Source organism: Vicugna pacos, chromosome 20, assembly GCF_048564905.1.
Source record: "Vicugna pacos chromosome 20, VicPac4, whole genome shotgun sequence".
In the NCBI taxonomy this organism is placed as follows: domain Eukaryota; kingdom Metazoa; phylum Chordata; class Mammalia; order Artiodactyla; family Camelidae; genus Vicugna; species Vicugna pacos.
The window spans coordinates 27,180,165-27,196,863 of NC_133006.1; the positions used below are offsets into that span (position 1 = coordinate 27,180,165).

The window sequence follows — 16,699 nt, forward strand, 5'->3', positions numbered from 1 at the left end:
AGGGACGGCCACCTCTTGGGGCCACACCATCTTCCCAGTCAACAAACAGACCATGAGCAGCAGGAGTTACCAATTTCTTAAAGAGAAGCCAAAAATATAGATTTTTCTGGAAAACCTCCTCATCATTAAATGTTGGCAATAAATTCAAGTCACATTCCAACATCATGGGAGCCAGATTCAGGTCCTAGGACCCCTCCTTGGCAGCCCCTTGATCAGAACATCTCCAAAGTCCCATGTAGCTCCTTAAACCTGTAATTCTCACAACGTCACTACAGCCTTAACTTGACCCATTTTCTCCATCCATGGAAGCTTTGAAAGAGGTACTACTGATGGCAGGAGACTAGGAGAAAAACGACTAAATGAAACATAGTGTCCTGGATTGGATCCTGCAATTAAAGGACATTATAGTGGGGAAAATGGTAAAAACACAAATGAAGTCTACAGTTTAGTACATCATATTGTACCAATGTTAATTTCTTGGCCTTGATCAACTTACTATAGTTAAATAAGCTGTTAATGTTAAGAAAACCTGGATAAGGGGCACATAGGAACTCTGAACTACCCTGACTACTCTTCCATAAATCTAATTTTTTCTAAACTCACAGAACTATACTCCACCCAACGTGTTAATTTTATAGGCTATTAATTTCTAAAATGAAGCATTTTTTATAACTTGCTAGTAAGCAGGAACATGAATTGCCTTGAATCTTCACCCTGTTAGACTGACAGAGACCAGAATGTACCAGAACAGGCTGTGTCCTTTGCTGTCTTGGGAACGGGCAGTAACCAGTGGGGCGTGGGATCAGTGAACTTCTCCTCAGACAGCAAATGGCTGACTTTAGGTAATTATGATTAATCTGCCTTGAATTGAGAAAGTTGCCAAATACTCAATAGCTTCTTGGTCTTAGAATACAAATTAACTTACAACTGGAGGACTGGAGACATGATTACCCCAACGAGGGAGGCAGAACTGAAGTAAGAAATGCAAAAGCTCTGGCACGGAAAATGCAAACGGCACAACAAAAGGCACTGATCAATGCCTCTTGGAAATGAGATTATTAACATAAATAACGTCCAGTCTGTTCAAACCACCCAGCATCTGAAACAGTCTGTCAGGTTACAACACCCTTACCTCATCACATTTCCAGCCAGCCCCTTTCCGTCTTTTCTGCTTTATAATAAGGCGGGATACGTGTACATAAATAAGCCGACCTACTGCCAAATGCGTATCGAGAGCTGTACCATGTTCGCTGACGTGAACCAACAGGAAAAGCTGTAGGAACTCTTTTCTCATTTGCCTTCTGTTGGCCATTCCTATTATTATGGTCATAAATCGAGGTGACATATACAGTAAATATACTTAATAGAAAACATGAAATCAAATAATTTGTTTTATTAGTGCTTTGTGGCAAACAGATTTACAATAACTTTAAGCCAAAAGAGTGCCCAGAGCAAGAAAGAGTCATTCTTGTTTAACAAACATTTATGAGGCTCTACCAGAAAGCAGCCTATGTTTCCAGCCTTGGGATTCAGCAGTGAGCAGCACAGAGACCTCTGGTCTTGGGGAACTTCTATTCTAGCAGGAGGGCGAAGAGACTACGCGTGAGATAAATAAATAAAATAGAAACTCTGTTCGATTATGCTAAATGCTAGGGAATACAAACATAGAGAAAGGGGACAGGAACGTTAAGAGAGGTAGTCAGGGAACCCTCACTGGACAAGTGACCTTCGAGGAAAGATTCATGGGACATGAGGGAACCTTGCCACATGGACACACAGCGGGAAAGGAAAGGGAATTCCAGCAAATGCAAAAGCTCTGAGGTGGAAGCAGTCCTTGATGCTTCCAAGAAACAGCCAGGACGGATGAGGCAGAGAGAGGACTTGGGGGTGGGTGAGAGGTGAGGTCGGAGAGTCATGGCAGGCGAGACCACACCGTAGTTCAAAAGCCCAAGCTTTTGAATAAAAGCTTTTCCTCTGAATGAAATGGAAAGGGGAATGACGTGATCTGAGTATGTCTAATAACAGACTGGAAGGGACCCGACAAGAAGCAGAGAGGCCAGTGAGAAGGACATTCCATTCATCCAGATGAAAAGTGAAGATGGCCTGGTCCAGCGTGATAGCAGCCGGGTGATAAGAAATGGATTCTGACTGTATTTTGAAGGTGGATTTGCCGATGGAGTGCGAGAGAAAGATAATTCAAGAATGACTCCAAATGTTTTGTCCTCAGTAAATGGAAGAATGGAATGTTGTTCACAGAGATACAAAGATGGGCAGGGCATGGGGGTTGGGGAGCAGATAGGAGGTAAGAGGAGAACCAGGATTTCCTTTTTGGACATGTTAAGTTGTTTGTTTTTCTTGTTGTTCTAATTTAAGCAGTTGATTTTTCCTTCCAGTATTCCTGTATTTATAAATCAAAGAACGAACTGACAGGATGTAGCCTCAAGATCCATTCAGAAAAGGCATTATCAGCTCCAATTTCCACAACTGATTTGCCTTTTCCAAAGCCCATCCCCACACCCCTCTTTGACCCTCCCTCCAAAACCATGAACGCTTCTCAGCAACATTAACTTTCACAAGACTGAAGCAATTATCAAGGCAATTTTGCCCCCCAGCCTGCCATTTTCCCCCTCCCTTTGCCTCTGGAAGACCCATCTTGCCCACACATCCTTGGGCAATCCCCCCAGAAGCAATTTCCCAGAAGGGGTCCCCGAGACACGATCACCTGGTGAAACAGACACACGGACCCTGGAGGGGATCCATGGACATGTTAAGTTGGAAATGCCTATTAGACACATCCAGGTAGAGGTGACCAGCAGGCGGTCAGGTAAAAGGGATCTGGTGTTCATGGGAGAGATCTGGGATACAGATAAAAATGTGGAAATCTTCATTATATAGATGATTTTTAAAGCATAAGCATAAATAGTGAAGAGATCCAAGTGCCCAGAGGCACTCCTTTTAGAGTTTGGGGAGATGAGGAACCAGCAAAAGAGACTGAGAAAAACCAGCCAGAGTGGAAAAAGGAAAACCACGAGGGGTGTGTCCAGGCAGTCAAGTGGAGAATGTATTCAATGGGGAGAATGGGAGAGGGGATAGCTCAGTGGTAGAGGGCATGCCTAGCAGGCATGAGGTCCTGGGTTCAATCCCCAGTACCTCTATTAAAAAATAAATAAATAAACCTAATTACCTCCCCCCACCAAAACAAAAACAAAAACAAGGGGGAAAATAATCAACCGTGTCAAATGCTGCTGGTAGGTGAAGTAAGAGGAGGCTGGGACCGCTGTAGGCTACAACAATGAAATGTCACTGATGATCTGGAAGGGGCAGGGCCAGTGGAGTACGAGTGAGGGGTAAAAACCCCACTGTACTGGGTTCAGGACAGAACGGGAGGGGTGGCATTAGACATAATGAATACAGATGACTCGTTCAAAATGTTCTGTTGTAAGAGTTTAGAAAAGAAATTGGCTAGTAGCTGGAGGGGAAGTTAGAGTCAAAAGAGGATGCTTTTATTTAATGGGAAAAACTAATAACTTGGATGCCAGTGGGAATTCAGCAGAGAGAGGAAAACTGATGATATAGGAAGGAGAGGGGAAATTTTAGGGAGCAACGTCCTTGAGAAGGTACAGGGAGATGGAAATAGGATGTTGTGCTCAAGATGCTGGGAGCTTGGGAACAGACACAGGCAGGTGGCATGTATGGTCGGTGTAAGTTCTCTTCTAAACATTTCTGGTTTTGTTTTGTTTTGTTTTTTAACCGAAAAAGGAAGTGGCTGAGAGAGAGGAGACAGTGGATGTTTAAAGAGCAAGTATAAAGGATGCGATAGCTATGTAAGAGAGGTAGGGAATGAACAGATAGTGGGAACATGATACGGCTGCCAGGCAGCATCGAGGGTCCACCTGGCATTTGTGACCATTAACTCAGAGTGAGACATCTGTATGGTGTCTGTCCTGGCACATTTGGCTGCACTGGTGCAAGTGCAGAGTCAGTGAAGAGAAAGAGATGGATTTAACTGGAACTGTGGTTTAGTCAAGAGAGAATATAGTGTGAGAGGGACAAGGGAGTTGAGGATATATAGCAGTGATGACAGTGGTTGATCATGGAATTCAAGCTGGGAAAGGAGAAAGGGAAGGACTTGGGGTGAGGGCAGAACCATGTAGAGGTGGCAGATTCAATGAAATGAAGGTTCTGGTGGTCCAAGGACCGTTGAGTTTGGAGGTATCACATAAGGCCAGCGAGGAAGAGAAGTGATAGTCAGAGTGGGACATCCAGAGAGAGCTACAGAGGCACCGAGGTGACCAGTGATAACAGGACCAGGGGCATGACCATGGGTGGAGTGGCTGAGACACGTTCATGGGAGGAGATGAGGTTGAGAACCTAAGAGATGACGGTGATGAAAGGGTTACCAACATGAATACTGAAATTCGGGAGAACTAGCAGGAGTGGTGCTGGAGAGGACAGCGAACCAGAAACAGAAATCTCCAGCGGATGAGGGGAGTGACTGGGTGGAGAAGCAGGTGACCGAGGGGCAGTGGGCCATAGAGAGACCTGAGACTCAGAGGAGGAGGCTTTCGGGAGGGGATATAGAAACTGTGTAGAGGATTCTACCCACCCCCTAGCCATGGTTCAAGGGTAAGGTTAAAAACTGCAGCCCTTTCAAGTGGGCTGCAGGAGAAGCAGTATTGTCAGTGGAGACCCAGGTTTTCAAAATAGCAAGACAAAGAAAATATTCACAGACAAGGTAAGGACGTTTGGGATGCACTGATGACTGACCCCAAAGGCACAGAGCACACAGGGAGCAGGTGCCAAAGGGGAGAGACGAGATTTTAAAAACTGAAGTTAAGAGTCAAATGAGGACAAGACACAGGGATGAGGGATGCCTTGGGAGTCCAGGCGTCCCATGGTGACTGACACAAACAGGAGGAAGAAGTGTGATGAGATTGGTCCTGACGGTGAAGGAGGAGAGTGATGGAGAGGCTGGCACTGATGGAGGGGTCTTGCCAGGAGCAGAGAACTAGGGGTCCTATTTGATCCCAGTTGAGGGTGTCGGGGTGCTGAGGACACGGTGTGTACTTGTGGAGGTACAAACTTACGCCTCACTCATGGGCCAGGAGGGAGATGTTTTGTAAAATTAGCATCTTCCAAAAAATGTGAAAATATTGACTTGATTTCACGATCTCGGCAACTACCTTAGATCCCTCATGTTCAAAAATAAATGTAAATCCTCTAGAAACCACAATTCCGCGTTTTTTTAAGCTACCCCCAATTCCCTCAATTGCAGGAGAATGAGCATGAAAGCACTTAGCCTTCAGTGACACACTGGCCACTGGGTGCTATAAACATTCTAAGTTAAGGAAACACGCAATGATGCACATTCTTCCGCAAGTACCTACAATCTTATAAAACATCAGAACAACGAGCAGCGATTGGGCCCTTAACGCTTTAGAAGGATTCTTAGAAGGAAGCTCTGTGCTTGTTTTACGTCTGGAAAATAAGATTAGACAGACAGTTACATCATATTTCCTGACAGGATTATTAGAGCGTGGTTACCACAGTAACCAGCGAACCACGGGAGTAGCTGGAGGAGGAAGAAAGTTAGAAGGCATCGTTTTCAAAAAAGAATAAATCACATACTTGCAGAGCTAGTAAGAATTGCTAAAGGCCCTGTAGTTGGATCCTTCACCCAAAGGGCCTTAGAAGATGTGAGGATTTTACATACAGAGAAACTATAAGAAATGTCCTTATAAAACTTCACATCACCCAGAGAGAAAAATAAGGCAAAAAGGAAACTTCTTAGCCATGAGTTGAGAGATGCTGGAAAACTTACTAGCAGTAATAAATAAAGATTTTTAAGCCTAAGTAGAGAACATACCCTTAGTACTTACTATATGCCAAGCACTTTCTTTTCACCTAATCCTCACAACAATATCCTGTCTTCGGTTGAGCAGTCAAAGCAGTAATCAAGGTTACAGAGTACAGTTGGCCTCCAGGATCTGAGGGCCCCACATCTGCAGATTCAACCAACCGTGGATGGTGCAGAACTATTCAGGGAAAAAAATTCTGGAAAGTTCCCAAAACCAAAATTTGAATTTCCCGTACTCCAGCAACTATTTACATGGCAGTTCCATTGTATTAGGTATTATAGGTAATCTAGAGATGATTTAAGGTATTCAGCGGGGTGTGCATAGGTCACATGCAAATACTATGCCATTTTATATAAGGAACATGAGCATCTTGGATTTAGATATCCATGGCCGGGGAGGGGGTCCCCAGAACCAATCCCCTACAGATACAAGGGATGACTGTAAGTGGCCGAGCTGGGATGTGAGCCCTGGTGAGCCCAGCCCCCACGCCTCCGCCACTACTAGAGACTCTGGATGGCCCGGTACACAGGAGAGTGGCACCAGAGGAGTGTCTAGCCTGCCTGTCACCAAAAGCTGGCCGGCCTCGGGAAAGTCACTCTCATCCTCTCTGAATCCGAGTTTTCTCACATGGAAGTGATCTCTTCACAGAGGGAAAACCAAAGATCCAAATACGTCTCTGGCCTAATTTTATAGATAAGAAGCCATGTTCTGAGAACCACGCGAGAGGAAACCTTAACAGTCTCATCACCCTCTGAAGTTCATAGCCCGTCTGAGACATCCCCCCAAACCCGTGCCAAAGTCTATACCTGAGTTCTTCTAAATGTAGGTTACTCAACAGCTAATAAAGAAATTCACCTTAACTTCAGACAATGAAGCTCTGTCCCATTTAACATCCTTTCTCATTGAGAACAAGTCTGGAAACTCAGTAAGCTCTTACCAGCTCCTTCTAAGCAGAGCTTCCCAGCCTTTTCCACACACGTGCCCTTTCCTCCACATGTCTAGCACTGTTTCCACCCCTCAGGTTCCCTCAAAGATAGTAGGGATGGAGGAACTACCTCTGTCTATCCCCAGTGTTCTCAGGATGCTGAGAAGGAATTCTGTTGAGCTAGGAGGTTTAAATTCATTTGGAAAAACTGGATCTTTCTTATTACTTCCCCCATGTAGTGTCATTAGCATTCTGGATTCTTAAATATGCATGTAAGAGACAGACAGATAATAGGAGTTGAAGGGTTACACTCCATTAGTTCTCACATCCTCCATCAGTTCTGCTCAGAGGCAGCTTTTATTTTCTTCTGGCTCTGAACGCTTCTTTATCAATCTTTTACTTTCCATAGCATCGCCTGCAAGTCTCACATCTCTAGAATCAGACCGCCTCGATTCATACCCCAGCTACTTAACTAGCTATGTGACCTACAGCAATACCTAAAAGCTCAGTGTCTCAATTTGCTCACCTGTAAAATGGTGATAGTAATAGCACTAGCTCGTTCAGTTCTAATGCGGTCAGCCAAGAGGGCGTAGAGCAGTGCCTGGCACCAGTGTGTAAATGTCACCCGCTATCGCTGCGGTATCCCTGGCTGTCAGCCCTCTATCTTTTGCCTACTTCCTTTTAAGATCAAAGTTCATCAGGAGGGCTGCCTTCTTCCTTCTGGTACTTTCCCCTTATCTTCTACCAAAGAGCCATATACAAATATATAATTAGAACTAAGATATCTAAGAGTTTCCTAACTTTCCTGCCCTCTGGACTCTGATCTGTCACTTAGCAATTTTTACTCAAGTCTTGAAAATTTTTAAAATTCTTATTGTTTAAAACAATAGCTTCCTTGACTGTCTTCTCCAGCATTCATTTTTGAGGTTGATTCTACCGACTCACCATCTTGTGTGCAGGCGTTTGGATCTCTCCTCTCCTCCTACCGTGGGTGTTCACGGTCTTCTGTGGATCTACCCAGTCTCTGACCAATGTGACCAATGCCCCCTGTGGTGAATGGCATGCATTTTAGAGACAGATGGCTGGGGTTTGAGGTTCAATTGAAGTTGTGGAACAAAGCTACACTAATTGGCCTATCTGGGAATTAAATCTCCAGACTTTGGCCTTTTTAAGTATCAGACCCTAAATGAACGAGCCCATGTTCTTGGCCTCTAGAAAAAAAGCAATAAATTCTAATGGATTGTTTTTAGACATCTGTAGAAGTCCTACAAGTGAAGGATTTATCAGATAGAGAATATTCTATACTCCAAATGTTGTGTCATCAACACCGGTTCAAAAATAGCAATTGTTCTAAAAGACATTAAGCTATGCATTGAGCACTGAAGATTTTCATGGAAATTGACTTCAGAAGTAACGAGAAACCATCTGCTTCTTTACTATATAGCTTGAAAAATAAATGACCCTCCCAAGGAAGGTCTGCCCACCTGGGCTAACTGGGGAGAGTCAGATTCAGAGGTTCAATCAAATTTCCCTTTTAGTTCTGTTTAGAAAGTGGTGTCTAACTATGGAAAGGCTAAAGAAAACATCTTTAAAATTTCAGTAATGGATTTGTAAGGAGGGGAAAGCAATAAGGAACCAAAGAGATAATGAAGTTGACAGTTTCCTTAAGCTGGACAACAATGCAGTCTAAATGGCCGTGATGCTAGAATCCTGGAAAGAGGGAAGGGGGCAACTGCAGCCAATTCTTTCTTAATAAAATCACCATCACCTCCACTATTTACTGATCACATGGCAGTAAATGACTGTGCTAAGAGTGTCTTATGCCATAGCTCATTAATCTTTATACAAACCCCACTGGCAGAGGCTACTGAGGTTTAACAAGGATAAGTAACATGCATGAGGTCACACACAGCAGGGCTGGAACTCAAATTCCAAAGCTGCTTCATGCCCTTAATTACTGCCATCCACCTACACCAGCATCCTTGCATCCGGCCACCTGCTTCCCAGCCAGAGAGAGACTCTGCAGAGAACAGAAACGTCCATTTGGTGGCTCTAAGAGTACTGGGTACCACAACCCCAAAGACCACCGATGTGCCTATGGCCACACTGCTGGGAGGTGCTTTTCTGTCAGAGGAAGAACACCTGAAGTATCTACGACCTGGAAACCCCCCGCACCAGGCCGGATAGTGAAAAACTGGGCAGACTCCATGCTGGGAATTAGAGTAAGCCCAGAAAAGGATCAGGCGGGTTGCATCAAAGGAAAAGGGCTTCTTGTCCTTATGTTACATTAGGAGAACAACCTTCAGGCAGGGAAGACTCCAGCTAGCAACTCCATAAATCACACTGGAGAAGAGGAAGGAGATGGAGGTGGGGAAAACCAAACTCCACCTTCATCCGCTAGCTAGAAGCCAGCTAGTCACCTAAAGCAGCCAGAATTCAGACTCAAATGAATTCCCAAGAGGGTTCAAATAGCTAAAGATGGGAAGACATTTTCCCCTCCCAGGCCAAGCTTAGGAGATTGTGGGTGTGTGCCTGGGGGAGATGGCGGTACTCCCCTGTTTATAACACGTGTGACCACATCTTCATTTTCATTCCATCAATTTGTTGTGGTGGGTTTATTTTATTTTCTATTGGTGGGGCAACAAACAGGCACTCAGATAGGAAAAAGAAAATCAGAGAAAGAAAAGTCTGCAGTTTGCTTTTCATTCACGGAATACACAAACTCCACCAAAACTATCACACCCTTTAGGGACCCTTTAAGAGAGGAGTAATGCTGGTGAAGAGACAGCTTCTGAAACAATGGGGTCACCCTTTAACCTTCATAAGACATAAGTCTTATGTGCTGATTCTTTTAATTTTAAGTAACTTTCCAAAGACAAAAATATAGCACAGCCCAAAAAGTAAGATTTAAGTGTGAAATTCTTTCATAACAGTACAACTCATTCATCAAAATAGTTGTTAAAACCCAATCAATGGCCCACTTATTGGAAAAGTGCTAAATCCGAAGACTTCATTAGAATAAGAGTCTCTGAACCAGTCTTATAAAATTAAAGATGCGATGATTTATGTCTGCTCATAGGTAATGACATAATGGCAAAACTATTACCAAAGTATACACTCTCCTGATAGAAGCAGTCAAGAAATAGGAAAAGGACCACCCTTTTTCAGTAGAACTAATATAATAATGCAGAACTACTAAAAACTCAAGAGAATACGCCAGCATGCTATTTTCGTCATATGCACGGAAAATGAGGACTATGATTGGACAAGTGATCCCCACATGATAGAGTCTCCCAAGGGACAAAAGCTCCGGGGACAGAACTCAGCAGTGTACAGTCACAGCAAATGGAGTAACCCTCCTATCACATTAAACATTACTGAGTATTTATAACTATAAACCCCTTCTTTACCCACGAAGACCTGCTGATGAAAGAAATGCTTTTTTTACTATCTTTACTGAGTCAAAACATTAGTCACCAAATGAAAGTTTGCAAAAACTCTTCACTACATCATGTAGACTCTGAGCAAACAACACTCTTTGTTCCAAGAACATTTTCTAGTATTTTATTTCACTGTGCAACAAAGGCACCACTGTTGTCCTCATTCACGGCTGGCCTCATTCAGTTCACTCGAAGAGCCTCTGACCCATCACCACCACAATCACCCCTCACACTTGTGCCTTCTCTATAGCACCTTTCAGAGAACTCTGTGCAGTTCAAATGTCAATAATGCCATTATGGACGTGGAATCTTCCAGAGGATGTTGGCTGGTTATACCATTGTGTGATGAGACAACTGACTTGACATTCAGTGTTTCAGAGTGGGTCCAGATCTCAGTTTCCTTCCAGCTTCCTTAAAATAGAGGTAAGATCATCAAGGTCAGAAGAAATGTGCCCAATTACTATAGTATAAGCAAAGAAATAGAAACAGAAAAAAAATAAAGAAATTAAGTCCCTTCGCTCGCAAATGGTATTTGGGTTTTAAATAGTTCTGGAGAAATGAGACCAAGTACAAATATATTGGAGCAAGTACAGGACACCGAACCAGCAACATTTACACTTTGAGCGGATATATGGTTGACTTCCAGCAAGACATTCGTTAACTCAGAGATGGAGATGCAAAATAAAGAAGTAGAGAAATGTATTTGGATATCTCTACATTTTTTAAGGCACAAATAATGATAAGCATTTGTCTCTTTAAACTTTATGACATCATAATCCAACACAATGACTGCCTTGACAAGGAAGCATTTCACTTATTAGAGCAAGCATACAGTCTATTTAAACATGATATTTTATGGAAGTCTATTTATTAAAAAATATTTACTTTTAGGAAGATCCAGATAATAAAGTTTACATCTATACACTGTCCCTATAAGGGCATATCTATAAAACAGTGATTGATATAAATCCTTTTCTAGAACACAGCAGGGTGTAACCTGACAAACACTAAAATTGGTGCTCTGTGTTCACTGATTGTTTTGGTTCATTCATTCATGTAAGTAACATTTACTGAGTGCCCACCAGCTACCGTGCAAGGAGCTTGAGGGTATCAGAATGGAATGTGATTAGTTTTTTACTCTTAATAGAAGCTAATAATAGTGGGGAAGGTTATAGTTCAAGTGGTGAAGTGCATGTTTAGCATGCACAAGGTCCTGGGTTCAATCCCCAGTACCTCCATTTAAAAAATTATTAAATAAATAACCGAATTAGCCAATAAATAAATAAATACATAAATAGGCTAATAATAATAGTAGATTGCAAATATAAATAATAATCAGTAGGACTTAAGTCTAGATGATTTACATGCACTAACACATCTATCCTGATAACAATCCTAGGAGATAAACACAGAGTTGAAGCACACAGAGCTTAAGTGACTTGTCCAATGTCACACAGTGTGGAGCTGGCAGAGCAGGGGTTAGGACCCAGACAATCTGGGATATAGTCCACACTCCTCACCATCATATTATACTAAGTTGCTCACAGGCTGGTGGGAGGGGGGCAAGGAAAGGCTGAGTCTTGAAAGGCTTCCTAGAGAAATACACATGGGAGCTGAGTCCTGAAGGATGAAGTAGATGAAGTGGGGAGGGAGGTACTCGGGTCACAGGCAGATACAACCTAGGAGCATGGAGGCACGAAACTTCTTATCCACAGAGCAAGAAGCAACTAAAGCTGGGATGAAAGATGTACTCAACGAGGGGCAGGAAACATGGCTGGAAAGAAAGGCAGGGGCCAGGAAACAGAACTTGAAAATTATGGGGGTGAGGGGTGTTGATGAAGGGTTTTCCTCCTGGGAACACAGAGGATGGGTGGGAGGGGGGCAAATTAGGAAGCAAAGAGGCAAGTAGAGAAGCGATTGAGGAGAAGAGTGATGAGGATCTTAAACCAAAATAGAGATGCCAGCACAAGACAGCAGAAGAAGCATCACACTTGAATCCACTGAGCACAGCTCCAGCCCCAGCCCTGCCACTCCGCCACCCCACAGCAGGTGACTGGGACAGCCCACGGGGTCACTAGGTGCTCAGTTCTCGGTAATTGGGCTAGAAATGAGCGATAAGTCTCCTGCTCCTATACTCTCCGCCCATCATTTCTCAGCTGGAGACATGTCAGAATCAGTAAAACGCATCACCCTACTTCTCTCTTTCATTAGTTTATTCTAAACAAGTGTCTACATCAAGCACAGTTTCAGGAAAATCACGAAGATTAAAAATAAAAGCACAACCATGCTCTTTAAAAATATATCTTTTTCTACACATTACTATATATAAAATAGATAAATAACAAGAAGCTACTGTTTATAGCCCAGGGAACTATATTCAATTTCTTGGAATAAGCCATAATGAAAAAGAAACTGAATATATATATGTATGTATGTATGTATGTATAACTGAGTTGCTTTGCTGTATATCTGAAACTAACATTGTGAATCGACTATACTTCAGTAAAAAATAAGAATTAAAAAACATATCTTTTTTCATAGACATTGCACCAAAATGGAAACTGCTTATTTCACTTGCCAGAACATAGAATTTCCAGAGACCTCATATCATGTTTACAATTCACACATCCTTATCATGGAAAGCTAGGAACCCAGAGTTATCACACATTCCTTGTAATGAAATCAAACCAATACAACTGCATGCTTTCCAGGATTTCCGGGGATTAACCCCCCACCTATAGAGAAGGCCTGAGTAATAGGAGAAGAATCCGAACTACAAGTTGCAATGCAAATCGCAATTTAAACACACACACACAGACATTCAGACCCCGGCACACGAGCCACAGAGACAAGCCTTCTTATACGTCATAGAAAGAAAAAAGCATAAGCCCGCACAGGATAGTGAAATGAATGGAAAAGACAGGAAAGCTGATTTACCTTCCAGACCAGCCCTGACTTGTATGATCTCAGGAAGTATCTTAACCTGTGAGGGACTCAGTTTCCTCATCTGTGAAGATGGGCTACCTATAGGTGTTTCACTTCTTTTTCAAAATCCAGTCAAATAAGCTTGGGAAATACTGTGTACTAATCCCCCACTGGAAGAGGGGCAAAGCACGTTCCATATGAAAGGCTCTGACCAATTCTGCTGTCAAGAAACCTCTTTCTTTAAACTTGTTTGACCAAAGTTCTATTAGTTTCACATCTCGGGACCTCAGCATGCCAAGAGGTAAGAGTGTAGCAAACAGCAGGGAAGGGGTCTTTCTGGATTTCTCTAAGCTCTGCTTTTCTGGGCGAGGACAGCACCCTCTGCTATTCAGAAGGGCTTCCTTTGTGTATCAAGGGGTCAAGGCAGAGGCAGCTGAGTGGAGACCATCTAGTCTCTCCGACTGCAATACCCTAGCCTGCCTCTCTCTAGGGCAGTACTTCCAAAGACCTCAATTAGGACTCTTGCTTGGGTCATATGCCTACCTCCTGGACTAATCACTGTGGTCAAGGGACTAGGGCAAAGGGACCAGCAGGCACAGAAGCATCAAGCCTTCTTCTGTGACTGGAGAAGCCAAGCCACACTGGAATCACATGGCTATTTCGTAGGCAAGAGAGAGTTCCCTCAAAGAGGTGTGTCCATGCGTGTGTGTGTGTGTATAAATGTGTGTGTAAGACAGGTGTGGAAGAAAGGGAGGGGACAAGAAAAATAATCTCTTATCATGAGCTCCAGACAATCTAGGTCTTTTTTTTTTTCTCCAGTGGAGGTAGTGGGGATTGAACCCAGGACCTCGTGCATGCTAAGCACACGCTCTTCCACTCAGCTATACCTTCCCCCCGCGATAGGTATTCCAGCTCTCCATCCCTTTCCCCCAGCCTACTCCTCTCAGTCTCAGCAAGTCACCACCATATACTGCAATAAACCTGGGGGTCATCCTTGATTCTTCTTTTTCCCTCGCTCCCCACTATCAAGCCCCAGCAAACCCACTGGATTCTACCTTGAAACTATATTTGGAAGCCATCCACTTCTCTGCAACTTGACTGCCAACACTCACTCCAGCCACCATCACCTCACACCAGGACCACAGTCCACCCACCTCCACCTCCTCAGTGCTCGGCAAGGGCCACCACTCAATAAATATTTGCAAACAAATGGATACACTGGAAAAGGGCTCCAAGGCTGGGCTGACAAAAACAGCAGATGGCCAGTTCAATCACTACCTTGGCTTTTATGATCATTGTAACTGAAAATTTTAGCTCTGAGGCTCCTGGCAACAAAGACAAAAAAAGGAGACACAGTATTATTTTCATTAATTGATTATTTTAAGAGGAAGCAGGTGAGTTTTTAAATGAGAAAAGTTCATTTTTCCAGGCACTAAATGCTAAAAGCAATTTAGCATATAAGCTATTTATTCAAAAATATTCACAGGTCCTCAATAAAGCACAGAATAGGAAAGTGAACTGATTATTCTTTTAACAAAAAACATGCAGACACGTCCTTCAAGCTGGCCTTCTCGTAATAAATTTTGCTAAAAGCTAAAGAGAGACATTAAAAATTAATGTAGTGAAAGGCGCTTCTTCCGGGAGGGACTAGCCAGGTAGCTTTCTGGAAAGAAAGGTCTCCTAGCCCCCAGCCCTGCCATCCTGTAATCCTGCTACCACATTGTGGCCAAACATATATCCAGTGTCTCCCCTTCTTTCTGGGCTCCCCACAAGCTTCTGGAAAGCAGGCCATGACTTAACCCCAAACTAAACTTCATACTTTGAATTCTTTTCCCACTTGACGCTACTGGGCTAACTCTTCCTTGGCCTTTAAGGCTCCACTCGGGCATCAGCTTCCCAGGGCAGCATCCCTCTAGTTCTGAACTAAGCCAAGGACCGGTCAGTAATCCCACAGGACCGTGGGCAGCACACCTCTTACCACGTGCTACTGAGACCACCTGGCAGATTCTGCCTGTTCTTTTTGTCTCACTGATCCTTACACCCCTGGGGCAGCACAGGGCCCGACATGTCACAGTCCAGCAAACACCGCTGGAGCGGTGCCTAACTCCAGAATGAAACTCTCTTCTCCGACTTCCCTCTCTCATCCCCACTTTCAATTTCCTGCCCTGCAACTGCATGCCTCGATGCACCCAACTGCACTATTTTAACCATGAATCCCCAGCGCTGGAGAGAATCACATGCTCTTCACAAGTTCACCATTAAACAACTCACATAAAAGAAGGTCTACTTAGATTAATAATAATGAGCTAATGCCCAGACTAGAAGTTGAAACTTTCCAAATATCTTCTTTTACACTCAACAGCCTGAACAACTCTTTGGAGTAAAAATATCCCTACTTCTCTTCTCCCTGTTTTTCCCAGCCCTATCTTTCCAAAGACACACGTGCAATAAGAATAGCTAAGATATTGTCATTATCTTTGAAAAATTCTGTCTGAAATAAGAAAGGATCTGCACTTAAATATGACTGAAGAAGTAATCAGATCTCTTGTTCAACGTCTCCAAAAGATCCCTTCTGCGTTTCATTTAAACACATACTTCCTCTTACCCGTATGTTGATCTGAACATCAGTGACGCCTCTTAGAAGAGAAGACTTCTCTCATTCCGTGCAAAGATAATACAAACTTCTAACCACAACATGTCCTGATCACTTAGGACGAGGTCAGGGAACTCAAATTTGTACAGAGGCCAAGGTGACATGGGGCCTTGTAAAAGAGCAAAGGAGTCTGCGTGGGAAAACAACAGCCTTGAGGACGACGACAGCTGGCAGCCAACACTGGGCTTCGGGGTCAATGAGAACACGAGGGCATGGGACTGGGGCACACCGCGGAGAGCAGTCTCAGCCGGAAGGGCTCAGTCACCAGCTCTTCTGATCTCTGTCCAAGGTCTAAGTTCTTAAGAGCGGCTGAAATCGAGATTTATAACCAAAATCCCCCAAGTGGTAAATATCGGCAAATTTTTTTTAAGCACTCTGTATTTAAAGCACATTGGAACAGGCTGCAGGCCACTAGCTTGTGACATCTGCTTTCGGTCTAAGCTACCCATTGTCATCTTAAATGGCCCACTGATGCTCATCAGCTTTTGTCTTCTCCAACATGACAGAAAGATCTTTTGTGACTGGAAACACATATGACCCTCCTAAGACTGGCACCAATTGTAGAGCCCAAGACCCGATGCCCCATCTCCAGAACAGCTGGAATAAAGCATCCATGTTAACCAACATGAGTTCTGTCCAGCTCATTACAGGACAGTTTCCCCCGACATTTCAGCTGAATTATCTCAACTGCTGTTGCCACCAGGAGCCAGGGGACAGGTGAAGGCAAATGAGGTCCCTAAGGAAGTGCTCCAAAGGCCCACGTAACCCTAGGTAAGTCTGGGAGAGAAAGAAATAATGATCCCAAGTTCGTATAGTGGAACTTGAAGAGAAAGGGTGTGACAGCTGAACTCAGAGAAGCTTCTATAGAAAAGGAACAAGGCCTTGCAGCTCTAAAGAA

The 16,699-nt window shown here is 43.6% G+C and overlaps 1 protein-coding gene across 4 annotated transcripts in view; it reads right to left on the bottom strand.

Moving 5' to 3' along the window:
* CARMIL1 (capping protein regulator and myosin 1 linker 1) overlaps positions 1-16,699 on the bottom strand; it is a 280,713-nt gene that overhangs the window by 219,454 nt on the left and 44,560 nt on the right. Inside the window, exon 1 of one of the 4 annotated variants that reach the window (XM_072945576.1) lies at positions 7,729-7,746. The exons of the other annotated variants lie outside the window; for them this stretch is intronic. Within the exon in view, the coding sequence (XP_072801677.1) occupies positions 7,729-7,731 (3 nt within the window). The 5' untranslated portion in view covers positions 7,732-7,746. Of the gene's footprint in view, positions 1-7,728; positions 7,747-16,699 lie in introns of those variants that run through there. 4 annotated transcript variants of the gene reach the window in all.